Consider the following 14,346-nt stretch of genomic DNA (forward strand, 5'->3'; position numbering starts at 1 on the left):
AAACAAAACTTAGATTTCGTTAAATATTGAAATGGATAACTCTTCTACTTTTTAACAATTCGGCCCTTTTACGAATTTGTGTACGCCATCATAAAAGCTTAGTTTGTAAGTGCTTTTTATCCTTTATTGCCTTAGGATGGTGTTTTTTTAAGTCAGTATTTTATGTTAATGTTTTCACGGAATTGGGCCAAATCACACACATATTTTGCTTCTTTTTAAAACCTGTTATATATAATTTATCGAGGCTCTTATTGCCCTTAGACTGGTGACGTGATGCTAGTGAACCGGCAACCGACCCTCCACAAAGGCTCCATAATGGCACACAAGGTTCGTGTGCTACCGGGCGAGAAGACGCTTCGTCTGCATTACGCCAACTGCAAATCGTACAACGCAGACTTCGACGGTAAGCGTTTCTGAATGTTTCAGCCCCGTGGTACTAGGCGTTTTCTGACTGCGTTTACCTGGTGACATTTCACAGCCCAGCTGCATGGTTTCAAAACAAACTGTTTTGCTCAGATTTAGTTAACTCTAATAAATTAAAAGAATAAGTAAAAAAAAAACTTTTTAAATCGTGAGGTCTAAAACGCGGACATGATTTGTGGCCCCTTTTCAAGCCCACGTCACTTGTTTAATCCTGCATCGATGAAGATGAAGTATTTGGATTTTTCTGGTTGTTCGCTATTTCTATGTTAATAAATTCCCGTTGTCAAGATTAAAAGAAGCCAGCAAACTACTGTCGAAGGATAGACGCAACCAATCATGGAATTTCACAAAATAGTCTACGTGGGCAAAATAATTATGACCCCGTATGAGAAACCCTTTTCTAACCTGTGTTTATAGTTGATTTGAAACGAAATGGATTATTTTTTGTCGAATCAAGAAGAAATAGCAATGGGTTGAACCGTAGAAACTAACACCAATTTTCGATTGCTACAGACTGAAATACTAATTTTTATGTATAACTTAAACCAATAACGCAAAAAAAAAAACGCTCCGGCGCAAAGGTCGAAATAAGCAATACCTTACCTCTGCGCAGGGGACGAAATGAACGCCCACTTACCTCAAAGCGAGGCTGGGCGATCGGAGGCTTACCAGCTCATGCTCACCGACAAGCAGTATCTCAGCGGCAAGGACGGAAAACCGCTGAGCTGCCTCATCCAGGACCACATGGTGGCAGGCGTGAGCCTGTCGCTGCGAGGAAGGTTGGTGACGTCATGTTTTTTGGCTCGCTTGCTACTGAAGCACCCGCGAAAGTTCTCGGCGCTTGGATTTTATCAGTCAAACACTTGACTAATAAGGCACAAGCCAAGCACATGAACCAAATGTCGGAATCTGCACGTCTTGTACTTGGTGGAATTGTTACTGCAACAACACACTACACACTATCAGTAGAGTAAAACTGTCTTAACGTTACAGCTATGATAAAAACGCAACAAAAATGTCAATTTCAACTTATTCTGCGTTCGAAATTAGAATTATATCTCCCTTCACGTTGATAAATGTTATGGGGCTTCGCATTCTGCTTTTAAGCATCTATGTTTTTGCGGAAAGCATCTCTACTTTTAAATATGATTCTCTAGCACGGAGGGCAATCATTATTTTGTTAGTTCTCTTCTGAAGAAATTTTTGTGCCGCGGCAGTTAAATTTGTTTTTTTATTTTTTTCTTAAAGGTTCTTCACTCGCGAAGCCTACCAGCAACTTCTCTACAACGCTCTGCTGGGAATTCCCCGCAAGATTAAGCAGATGAAGCCCGCGCTGCTGAAACCGCAAGTCATGTGGTCAGGAAAGCAGGTTGGATTCTAGAGTCTGTGCTTTCGAACCTACTTCGTTAAAACGGATTGCGCGCCCGCCACCTGCAATATACGACAACCACGTTTATTTATCAGCTTTATACACTTGTTAACGCAAAACAAATTGTATCTATTTAACTTGTTGAATACTCACTAAACTGTTATCTCTGATTTGCCTATTTGGATTGAGGCATTTATTTTACGTCATACTGAAATGCACGATTAGAGAAATTTTCGAACTTAGTAAATTTTACCAAAGTTTATTGCTGATTGTGCCCTACATATTTAAAAACTTTTTTAAACGACCAATTTGATTAAGATTCAATTGTATTTTTAATGTTTCGTTCAAACCTATTTTCTTTTCGTTGAGATATTGCTTATAATAATCGGACAAATTTACCAATTTTAACAAATTTTTTTTTTTTTTTTTTTATGTCAATGACTTAAAATTTGCCTTGCTATAATAAGGACTAGGCTTGACTTGAGCAACTGATGACTTGGACTGGGACTTGACTTGTTCTTTTTGCGAAAGACTTTTTACTTGACTCAAGTTATTTTTAAATGACTTTTTTACAACAATGCCATACGACGTATACGCCATATCAAAATACAAGATTGAAGCCGAATTTTCGATCTGGTTATAGCTTGACCATGATTTATCGCGAATTGTGCTCTATAAATGATTACGTTGTATTAACATGTGAAATGTGTTGTGTTTTATTGGGTCCAGTTTGACACGATTCTTCAACTCGACCTGGAACAAAAAACATGTATTTTGGCTCTTAACCACACTTTGAACTTATTTTTGCTCTTTTAACCACACTCAATCCTCTTTTTTCCCTCTTAAACACACTTTATCCTCTTTTTTGCTCTTAACCAGATGTTATACTCTTTTTTGTTCTTAAACACACTTTATCCTCTTTTTTGCTCTTAACCAGATGTTATACTCTTTTTTGTTCTTAAACACACTTTATCCTCTTTTTTTGCTCTTAACCAGATGTTATACTCTTTTTTGTTCTCAAACACACTTTATCCTCTTTTTTGCTCTTAACCAGATGTTATACTCTTTTTTGTTCTTCAACACACTTTATCCTCTTTTTTGCTCTTAACCAGATGTCATACTCTTTTTTGTTCTTAAACACACTTTATCCTCTTTTTTGCTCTTAACCAGATGTTATACTCTTTTTTGTTCTTAAACACACTTTATCCTCTTTTTTGCTCTTAACCAGATGTTATACTCTTTTTTGTTCTTAAACACACTTTATCCTCTTTTTTGCTCTTAACCAGATGTTATACTCTTTTTTGTTCTTAAACACACTTTATCCTCTTTTTTGCTCTTAAACACACTTTATCCTCTTTTTTTCCTCTTAAACACACTTTATCCTCTTTTTTGCTCTTAAACACACTTTATCCTCTTTTTTTCCTCTTAAACACACTTTATCCTCTTTTATGCTCTTAACCACATTTTATACTCTTTTTTGTTCCTAAACACACTTTATCCTCTTTTTTGCTCTTAACCAGATGTTATACTCTTTTTTGTTCTCAAACACACTTTATCCTCTTTTTTGCTCTTAACCAGATGTTATACTCTTTTTTGTTCTTAAACACACTTTATCCTCTTTTTTGCTCTTAACCAGATGTCATACTCTTTTTTGTTCTTAAACACACTTTATCCTCTTTTTTGCTCTTAACCAGATGTTATACTCTTTTTTGTTCTTAAACACACTTTATCCTCTTTTTTGCTCTTAACCAGATGTTATACTCTTTTTTGTTCTTAAACACACTTTATCCTCTTTTTTGCTCTTAACCAGATGTTATACTCTTTTTTGTTCTTAAACATACTTTATCCTCTTTTTTGCTCTTAAACACACTTTATCCTCTTTTTTTCCTCTTAAACACACTTTATCCTCTTTTTTGCTCTTAAACACACTTTATCCTCTTTTTTTCCTCTTAAACACACTTTATCCTCTTTTATGTTCTTAACCGCATTTTATACTCTTTTTAACCTTTTTTTTAACCACGCTCTATTTTTTTTCCTTCAGCTGATGAGCAGTGTCCTGATCAACATCATTCCCGGTGGTCTTCCCAACATCAACTACACCGGGAAGTCGAAGATCGGACAGAAGGAGTGGAAAAAAGGCGGCGAGAGGACCCCAGTGGTCGGGATCCTTGATACACTGGAGATGTGCGAATCGCAGGCGAGTGCATTGCTGGCTGCTGAATAGTTTTTAACGTTGACACCTTATCAACACCGCTGTACCTGTTAAACACCTGAACGTGGTAATTAATGCTTCGACTATAGAAACTGCAAATTATAATAATTGCGTCCCTCCTTTTATAAGTGATGCTTGATTTACTTCTCAGTCACATTAACTGAAGATAATACAAGCTCGGTTTGAGACGTTTTAATCAAGATGGTGTCCATTTCCTCGACCTTTTTGACTTTGCAATTCGTTATCAAGCTATATAGTTTTCCCTTTGCTAAAAATGGTCGAAAGGGATAATACTCATTTAGAAACTATAACCTCGCACCGCTTATACAACACCTTCAATGCATATTTACACTATAGATAATATAATTCTTGTTGTACATAGATTTAGTATATTCTAAGTATTAAGGATGTCTGATAAGAGGATCGGAGCCGAAACACGATGACAAATGTAGTATTGTTACTCTTCGATACCGGTACTACAGTGCTATTGGTGAAAGATTCGATACTAATTGATGATATAGGAACTTCAGTCATGACTGGACATCACTGTAGATTAACTGCGAGATTTTAGGAGGCCCCAGTAATCGACATTAAGCGATACTTCTCAACTGCAACTGTTGCCACTGTCCCTGGCGGGCTTTTGGGCAAACATTCACCTGAACTTTGCCGAAATCGAACAGGAGAAGTGTAAAAACGAACTAAAAACGATACGTATGTCATCTGGTTCACTGGTAAAATTATATCCGGATATCAGATAGCGAATAAAAACCCTCGGTTAATCGGTTAACCGCTATCTGGATAGTACAACCCTAGTCCGCGCCATTGTTATTTGTGGGCAACCTTAGGCACCAAATATAACAGCAAAATTACTTATCAGTTTATTGGTTGTTTCCCCTCATTTCAGGTGATCATAAGCAACGGCGAGCTGTTGTGTGGAGTGCTGGACAAAGCGCACTACGGTGCCACTGAACACGGCCTCGTGCATTCAGTGTACGAGTTGTACGGCGGCGAAGTCAGCGGGAAACTTCTCACCTGCTTTTCCCGGCTCTTCACCGCCTTTCTGCAGCAGTACAAGGGCTTCACGTTGGGTGAGTGTTTGGTTTTAAACCAAAACAAACGCGTTTCGAGCTATTGTGACGTCACAATCGCCTGACGTTCCCGACCCGCCGGTTTATTAAAACTCTAGTACTAATTTCTTCAGGGTTGTCACAATGTTTTTGAAACTTCAGGTGTCGTTGATTGTCTTTGAGTTGGTTTGTTATTGCAAAAGTATTTTAATAGTTTAATATACGCGCAGCTTAAGTGCTCAACTCTTAACAAAATTATTGCGTCGACCATGGTATTTATGCTGTTTTATTTCTAAATTTTGCAATGAATATGTGAAAATAGAAATCTCCTTGACCCTTGCAGGATAAATGTCGACCTTAATTCCTGATCAGTAACACTTCAAAATACTCCAGTACAGCTAGCAATTTAGGTCAGACACAATAGCAGATCTTAATAGAAATATATATATTTCGCCAATCAAGGCATCGTCAGAATATCTGAATAAAAACAAACGCAACAGTATAAGAATGCCTGATATTGTGTCTGACCTAAATTGATAGCTGTGCTAGAGTTTTTGAATTGTTTTTAAATTATATTAAAAACTTGTCGAGCGACCAAATTTTTGGGTTTTAAACCTATAATTTTTTAGTTTTGCGTGTTTGAATGTCTTTGAAATTATTTTATAAAAATGTGTGGCAACCCTGTTTTGTCAGCCTTACATGGACTTCAAATTTAGAAAGGTTTGAAAGTACACAAGTAAATTTTAAACTATAGTGACATCACAATCGTCTACTGCCTGACAATTTAAAGGTCTTGAAAAACACAAGGGATTTAATACTTAATGTTGAATTGAATGAATTTAAACGAAAAATACATAATGGTCTCTATCGTGACATATAACTGGAATTTTACCATTGCCTCTAGTTTTGTGTAAAAACTTTTACCAATCATTTCACCACTATTACAAATCTACATTTTTTTAAAACTTACCCAGTTATATTGTCCCGTGCCCTTAATTTTCATTCACTTAAAAAAGTCGTCATATATACTTCAACCATTGCGCGAACAGTTTACCTGAATACGTCGATTACATCTGCCGTCGCTTTCAGGCGTCGAAGATATCCTTGTGACGTCACCGGCTGACGCAGGCCGCACACACGTCATCGAAGCGACGAAAAATGACGGGATGAGAACTGTGGCCAGGACGCTTAACGTCAAGGACAGGAGTAATGAAAAAGGTAAAATTTATGACACATTTATCGATTTTTGATTTAAATTCATAAGAAAGAGATATTTTAACTATAGTCTGAGAAAGGTAATGATTGATGACACATTCATCGCTTTTTAATTTCAATTTATAAAAATCATATTTTAACTAGTGTTTTGCCGTGAGAAGCGAAATATTTCCTAATTTTTTACTAGTCGGATTTGAAATCTCGAATTTTCTCAAGATTTGGTCGTTTTAATTTATAGGTTTATAACAGAGCATTTTCACCAGCTTATCTTGTCATTATTTTTATGTTGCTATATAATCAATATTTTGGCTTGGCTAACAAAAAACATTACAACCGCTACTTTTAAATGGAGCCAAACACTTAGTTATTCCACCATTACCAAGTAATAATACAGCAGTCCGGTGCGATACAATTCTTTTAATAATATTATTGTTGTCAAAATAAAAATAAGGTAATCCAGGCATGAAAATCACACGTTTTAGCCAAGTGATACGTCACTATAGTTTCAAGTGATACGTCACTATAGTTTCAAGTGATACGTAACTATAGTTTCAAGTGATACGTCACTATAGTTTCAAGTGATACGTCACTATAGTTTCAAGTGATACGTCACTATAGTTTCAAGTGATACGTCACTATAGTTTCAAGTGATACGTCACTATAGTTTCAAGTGATACGTCACTATAGTTTCAAGTGATACGTCACTATAGTTTCAAGTGATACGTCACTATAGTTTCAAGTGATACGTCACTATAGTTTCAAGTGATACGTCACTATAGTTTCAAGTGATACGTCACTATAGTTTCAAGTGATACGTCACTATAGTTTCAAGTGATACGTCACTATAGTTTCAAGTGATACGTCACTATAGTTTCAAGTGATACGTCACTATAGTTTCAAGTGATACGTTCACTATAGTTTCAAGTGATACGTCACTATAGTTTCAAGTGATACGTCACTAATAGTTTCAAGTGATACGTCCTATAGTTTCAAGTGATACGTCACTATAGTTTCAAGTGATACGTCACTATAGTTTTCAAGTGATACGTCACTTATAGTTTCAAGTGATACGTCACTATAGTTTCAAAGTGATACGTCACTATAGTTTCAAGTGATACGTCACTATAGTTTCAAGTGATACGTCACTATAGTTTCAAGTGATACGTCACTATAGTTCAAGTGATACGTCACTATAGTTTCAAGTGATACGTCACTATAGTTTCAAGTGATACGTAACTATAGTTTCAAGTGATACGTCACTATAGTTTCAAGTGGTACGTCACTATAGTTTCAAGTGATACGTCACTATAGTTTCAAGTGATACGTCACTATAGTTTCAAGTGATACGTCACTATAGTTTCAAGTGATACGTCACTATAGTTTCAAGTGATACGTCACTATAGTTTCAAGTGATACGTCACTATAGTTTCAAGTGATACGTCACTATAGTTTAAGTGATACGTCACTATAGTTTCAAGTGATACGTCACTATAGTTTCAAGTGATACGTCACTATAGTTTCAAGTGATACGTCACTATAGTTTCAAGTGATACGTAACTATAGTTTCAAGTGATACGTCACTATAGTTTCAAGTGATACGTCACTATAGTTTCAAGTGATACGTCACTATAGTTTCAAGTGATACGTCACTATAGTTTCAAGTGATACGTCACTATAGTTTCAAGTGATACGTCACTATAGTTTCAAGTGATACGTCACTATAGTTTCAAGTGATACGTCACTATAGTTTCAAGTGATACGTCACTATAGTTTCAAGTGATACGTCACTATAGTTTCAAGTGATACGTCACTATAGTTTCAAGTGATACGTCACTATAGTTTCAAGTGATACGTCACTATAGTTTCAAGTGATACGTCACTATAGTTTCAAGTGATACGTCACTATAGTTTCAAGTGATACGTCACTATAGTTTCAAGTGATACGTCACTATAGTTTCAAGTGATACGTCACTATAGTTTCAAGTGATACGTCACTATAGTTTCAAGTGATACGTCACTATAGTTTCAAGTGATACGTCACTATAGTTTCAAGTGATACGTCACTATAGTTTCAAGTGATACGTCACTATAGTTTCAAGTGATACGTCACTATAGTTTCAAGTGATACGTCACTATAGTTTCAAGTGATACGTCACTATAGTTTCAAGTGATACGTCACTATAGTTTCAAGTGATACGTCACTATAGTTTCAAGTGATACGTAACTATAGTTTCAAGTGATACGTCACTATAGTTTCAAGTGATACGTCACTATAGTTTCAAGTGATACGTCACTATAGTTTCAAGTGATACGTCACTATAGTTTCAAGTGATACGTCACTATAGTTTCAAGTGATACGTCACTATAGTTTCAAGTGATACGTCACTATAGTTTCAAGTGATACGTCACTATAGTTTCAAGTGATACGTCCCTATAGTTTCAAGTGATACGTCACTATAGTTTCAAGTGATACGTCACTATAGTTTCAAGTGATACGTCACTATAGTTTCAAGTGATACGTCACTATAGTTTCAAGTGATACGTCACTATAGTTTCAAGTGATACGTCACTATAGTTTCAAGTGATACGTCACGAAAGTAAGGAATAAACTAGTCACATCGGAAGTGAGCGTAGTATTCTATTATTAACGGACACGTCTTTTGTAAAAAAAAATAATTCCGTTGGATCTCTATTTGTTGCTAAAATTTCTAACTGAGTTAAAAAGCTACATCGAATCCAACCTAGCACAAGTACAAATATTAGGACCTGGTATGGGGCTTCGGCTTTAAACCAATATGATAGGACACTCCTACTGTTGAATATTGTGGTTATCGATTTCCCAGTTTTTCTCCTAGTCAACAAAAACACACACAAAAATTGGCCTTTTCGAGAAGTTTTCTTTTAAACCGCCCTTTTCACTTTCAGAGATCACCGATGCATTGTGGGACGCTCACGTGACGTCACGCCTGAGCACGCGCCGCGGTGAAGACAAGATGGCGGCGGTCGATCACGCCATGAAGTCCGTGAGCAACTCCGTGAACGACGAGATTGCTAAGTGGTGCACGGGCAACGGGCTGCTCAAGACCTTTCCCGAAAACAACCTGCAGCTCATGGTCAAATGTAAGCTAAATGCCTTTGGCGGCTATTTTCTTAGATTATAGTGCTAAATTTAGCCAATGTTTCGCTATAATGTCTATAAAAGTGGTTCTTAACTAACGAGAGGTATGCTCCAAAATGATTCGTAACCGTTTGACACTTGAAGATTGGTGAAAAATGCAAAAATCCTTTCACGGACCCCGGAAATCAGAATATCGAAGACACGACTCTTTACTGAGACAACTGACAAGACATTAATAAACACCTCTTACAAGAAGTAGAATATTATACAGGATTCTTATGTAAACTCGGACATTTTAGGACAAATAATAATTATTTTGGTACAAATTTATCGACACTTAATATACAAACTACCTACACACTAACTGTCAACTGATTTTCTATACTGTTAAAACTCAATACGAAGCATCTGCTACGACTTTAACTTATCAGTTCATAAATTAAAAGATGTTGCGCGGACCCCTTTAAACATCCTCACGGGGAAACCACGGGAATGCAGACGCCATTTTGAAAACCATTGCATAATATAATTGAATCTATGCATATGCAATGCATACATTTATTTGTATACCTAGTCAGACATATACGAATACTAAAAACTATTTGTTCTGGTAAATGAGTAAATGCTTTTCGTGTAATAAAGTTAGCTGGGATTTTACTTTGTAAGTCACATAAAAACAGGCTATATTTTTTTTATATTAACCAAAAACCTGACACAGAATACTATTAACCTAAAGCTTTACGAATAGTTGCACATTATTAAAATACTTACCAAGGGCTTTTTTTAAATAGCTGGAGCGAAGGGTGGCGCGGTGAACTGCATGCAGATCTCCTGTCTTCTCGGCCAGATCGAGTTGGAGGGGCGCAGACCCCCCCTGATGCCCTCCGGTCGTTCGCTCCCTAGCTTCAAGCCCTACGACACTTCGCTCAGGGCGGGAGGCTTCATATCGCAGAGGTGGGGAATAAAACGAGATCTACTTTATATTTTAAGTGGTGGTTCCTAACCAGGATCCATTTGTAATGCACAAGAGCGCCTAGATTTCGAAATCTTTAAGAATCGGATTTTTGCCATCTTTGTACGCCCTTGTAAGATTAGGGCACATTATCAAATTATATTTTCCCACATGTTTTGTTGTTGCAGTTTCGTTTATAGTGACATTACAGTAAAGAATTAACGAAATTTTTATTAGGGGTTTCACAGTATTTTAAATTTTTTCCGTAGTTGCCGTAAACCATAAATGGTTGGGAACCACTGAGCGAGAAATGGGGGCCTACTACTGGGATTTCATTGCGTCTCTAAAAGACGCATGACTTAATATTTTAAACTATGGAACGTTCTGAAATGTCGTATATAAAAGCAGTTCAAAAGCTTTTCAATTCTTTTCTGAAAACTTCAAGAATAATCTGAGTTTTTCTTGTAAGTCAGAAAAAAACATTTGCAGGACGAAAATTCCAATTATCCAATTTCCATTTGACGGTGTTTGCATAAATATTAAACTAGCAAATCTGTAAAACGAGTTATGTTTTGAAAGTTTTTAAGTAAAAACTGAAAACCTTCAATTTAGCGACGCTGAAAAGTGCTATACCCGAACCTACATTGTTTTTGGTCTATACATACTGTTTTATCCTTTACAAAATTTAATACATTATGAAATCGCCCTACTTGCCTAAACAGAGTGCAAAAAACACGCAACGCACGCGATATTCCTGCCAATAATGCATTCCTTTCTTATCTTCAGGTTCTTGACGGGAATTCGTCCACAGGAGTACTTCTTCCACTGTATGGCAGGTCGTGAGGGTTTGATCGATACAGCTGTCAAGACCAGTAGATCGGGTTACCTTCAGAGGTAGGTTGTCAGTTTTACAACCCAAAAGTTCGGCCGAATAGCTAGTATTTGCCTTATTACTCGTCATGTGGTCTATTAGCCTAATTTTCGCGCCGTCATTTATCAACTTCAACTCGTTGTTGTAAACTTATCTTCAAGCAACCACCAATGGGGAGAAGAATCTTGTTGCACACAAGTGCACAGAGTTATATAATTTAATAACAAGTAACTTATTATTATTAACATGAAGCATCCTTAATTCGAATGAATACATGCAGTTAATGATAAGCAAAAATAAATATAAGTAGGAACATACAACAAAGGCTAACACCTGATAACATAAGTACAGCACCAACTAAATAACATAAGGACAGCACTAACATAAATGGCAAGCATGCTGCAACATGTACAAAATCACTCATGCATATAAAATCAGTCATGCATAAGAATCAGTCAAGCATGAAATAAAAGTAAATGACAAATAAAATACAATTAAGGGGAATTAAAGTTAACCGTTGTTATTTCTATATCGATTGTAATTAAGAAAATATGTAGGTGTATTTTTGTAAACCGATGTGCGCTTTTTGCTGCTTCCTAGAAAAGGTTTAGTCGCTAATTCGTACTTCTGAGTTATAAACTCCGTTTTTTACAGTGTATTAGGTTTTATTTTAAGCGTACTGAAATTTGCTAAACTGTTTAGCCCAGGGCTACTCAACTATTCTTAGCAAAGGTCCGTTATAACTCTCATGAAATAATTTAGAGTCATTCAAAATGGAATACGGTATAATTTACATATGTCCTTCGCTTCAACTGAGAATTCTGTAATGTCCATTACTAGAAAGGGGTTTTCAACGAACAAAAGCAATTGTTTGCCAAGAAATAATCATCAAATCGCATTGCTACGTAAATACTAAGACAGATAAGGTCCGGATTCAACAATGAAAAGGTCCGCATTCGGACCGCGGTCCGCCAGTTGAGTATAGCGGTGGTTTAGCCCCTCACAAATATGTGTACTCGTTCGTACTGTATAAAATGCGTGACGTCATCGTTTGTCAGTAGAACTTCAGAAGTGCACGATCACAGAATATACACAATGCGCATATCAATGCTTCAGCTGTTTCCATCCTTATTGTTTAATAGCGGAAATGTTTAACCATCGATCTGCGGCAACCCGAATTTTAAGCGTATACCTATAACAGCGGGGCACTGGGAACTCATTTCTCTTTACTCAACTTTTGGTAAGCGAACACAACATAAGAAATTAGCATTAACAAGTTCGAATGGTATATTCCGTGTCGTCTTTTTGTTTCGCTAACTTAATTTTTTTCAATTAAGAAATCTTTCGCATACAGATTCAATTTCAATAAACCAACCATATATAACTACTCAAGTCGGCGACCCTTTTTTGATCTCGACCCATAGGTTGAGAAACACTGTGGACTAAAATATATAGATATTATTTTAGGAACAAGGAACACCTTGTCCCGATAGATCATTCCATTTTCGGGGCGATACCAAAACGGTACGAAATAAAACAATAGTAAAACCAATAAAATAAGCAGTAAGTCGAACCGGAACTTAACCGGAACTTTATGAACCGGTTTTGGATCAAGTTTTTTCGAACCGTAACCGAACCTGAACCGTTTTTTGTAAGATTTTAAGGAGCCGAACCGGGACTGAACCGGAAAAGTCAATCGGTTCGACTTCCTGAAAATACGTCATGTAAACGGCAAAGAAACAAAACGAAAGCGGCCCTAAATCGTTTTTTTTTCATCCAGGTGCCTGATCAAGCATCTGGAAGGCCTGGTGCTGTCCTACGACATGACGGTGCGAGACAGCGACGGTAGCGTTGTGCAGTTTCTCTACGGGGAAGACGGAATTGACGTTGCCAAGTCTTCCTACCTTCAGCAGGGAGACTTTGTTGTCAACAATTTCAAGGCAAGTTTTACTTGTTTTTCTTTTGTTTGTTTTCAGTTAGATTTATTATCTTTGACCCTTATAATGAAACACATGGGTTAACGTAAACAAGCCTGTCAGTTTTACAGAAGTTTTTTTAAGCAGTAGTGACACCTGGTTTTTAACTTATACGCTGCTTGTTTCTGTTTGTTAGTTAAAACCGCAAATAATTTCTGGTTTTACGTAGAGTTTTAGTTTTTATACCCAAAGCCTTTGCTTATAGTCTTTTCACATGCCGACAAATTTTTAATTTTGTGAAAAATCATAATCTTCGTGACCCCTATTTTTTTAATTTGAGATCAAGTGATATTAGCGGATTTCCGGTTTTCTTGGAACTACGGGATAACTCCACAGTGTCCCCATTTGAAGTTTTGCAAAAACTAATAATTCAACGCAATAAAAGTCGCCAAAATGAATATCAAACGCCCATACAGAAGTAGGTATCATTTTGAACGCTTCGAATAACTCTTTATTCATAGATGTTGAAAATGAATAAGGAGTTATTCGAAATGTTCAAAATGCTACCTATACTTCTTTATGGCGTTTGATATTCATATTAGGTCTTAAACTACAACCTCCAACCATTTCGCTCCAAAACTTACGCCTCACTTCCTATCCTGACCACTTGCAGGCGATCGAGAGCCAGCTCCCGTCTCTCGCGGACATCTCTTCCCTGGTGGACGTGTCCTCCGCTCCCAAGAAGATGCGCAAGTTTGATCGGGCGCGCAAGAAGCGAGACAAGACGCTCCGCAAGAGCGGAGGAGTTGCTCCGCGTTCCTCCCCCTTCCTCAAGTTCTCCGAGAAGTGTGAAGGCGGAGATAAGGCGAAGGTAGGAGACTCTTGTGCAGAAAACTGTAAGAAAAAAGTAGGACGATACAAATACGCAGTGTGATGTTGCGTGCGACAGTGCTTTCTTAAAACCCCTAACATTTCACCCCTTTTGGTTGCTTCACCCCTGCAAATATTTTTTCACCCTGAGGTGAACCATTCACCTGTTTAAGAAACACTGGCCTACGACAAAATAAGGCCTAAATTTGGCGGCGTCGCTGATATCGACTGAATTTTGTTAACTTCTTGAGATATTTTGGAGCTGTGCTATGACAAAGCTCTTCTATTTCTTCTTAGTCTTACTACAAGTTTGACAAAACGTTGATGTGGCAT

The 14,346-nt window shown here is 37.0% G+C and overlaps 1 protein-coding gene across 1 annotated transcript in view; it reads left to right on the forward strand.

The window, feature by feature from the left end:
- The window catches only part of LOC146157354 (DNA-directed RNA polymerase I subunit RPA1-like), a 34,501-nt gene that overhangs the window by 9,437 nt on the left and 10,718 nt on the right, over positions 1-14,346 (forward strand). Inside the window, exons 14-24 of the mRNA XM_083386349.1 lie at positions 262-403; positions 1,037-1,202; positions 1,672-1,792; positions 3,834-3,989; positions 4,909-5,092; positions 6,161-6,289; positions 9,212-9,406; positions 10,196-10,358; positions 11,143-11,250; positions 13,008-13,167; positions 13,817-14,014. Coding sequence (XP_083242475.1) covers positions 262-403; positions 1,037-1,202; positions 1,672-1,792; positions 3,834-3,989; positions 4,909-5,092; positions 6,161-6,289; positions 9,212-9,406; positions 10,196-10,358; positions 11,143-11,250; positions 13,008-13,167; positions 13,817-14,014 — 1,722 coding nt within the window. The remainder of the gene's footprint in view (positions 1-261; positions 404-1,036; positions 1,203-1,671; positions 1,793-3,833; positions 3,990-4,908; positions 5,093-6,160; positions 6,290-9,211; positions 9,407-10,195; positions 10,359-11,142; positions 11,251-13,007; positions 13,168-13,816; positions 14,015-14,346) is intronic.

The sequence above is a fragment of the Ascidiella aspersa genome, chromosome 4 (assembly GCF_963924565.1).
Source record: "Ascidiella aspersa chromosome 4, kaAscAspe10.2, whole genome shotgun sequence".
NCBI lineage: Eukaryota > Metazoa > Chordata > Ascidiacea > Phlebobranchia > Ascidiidae > Ascidiella > Ascidiella aspersa.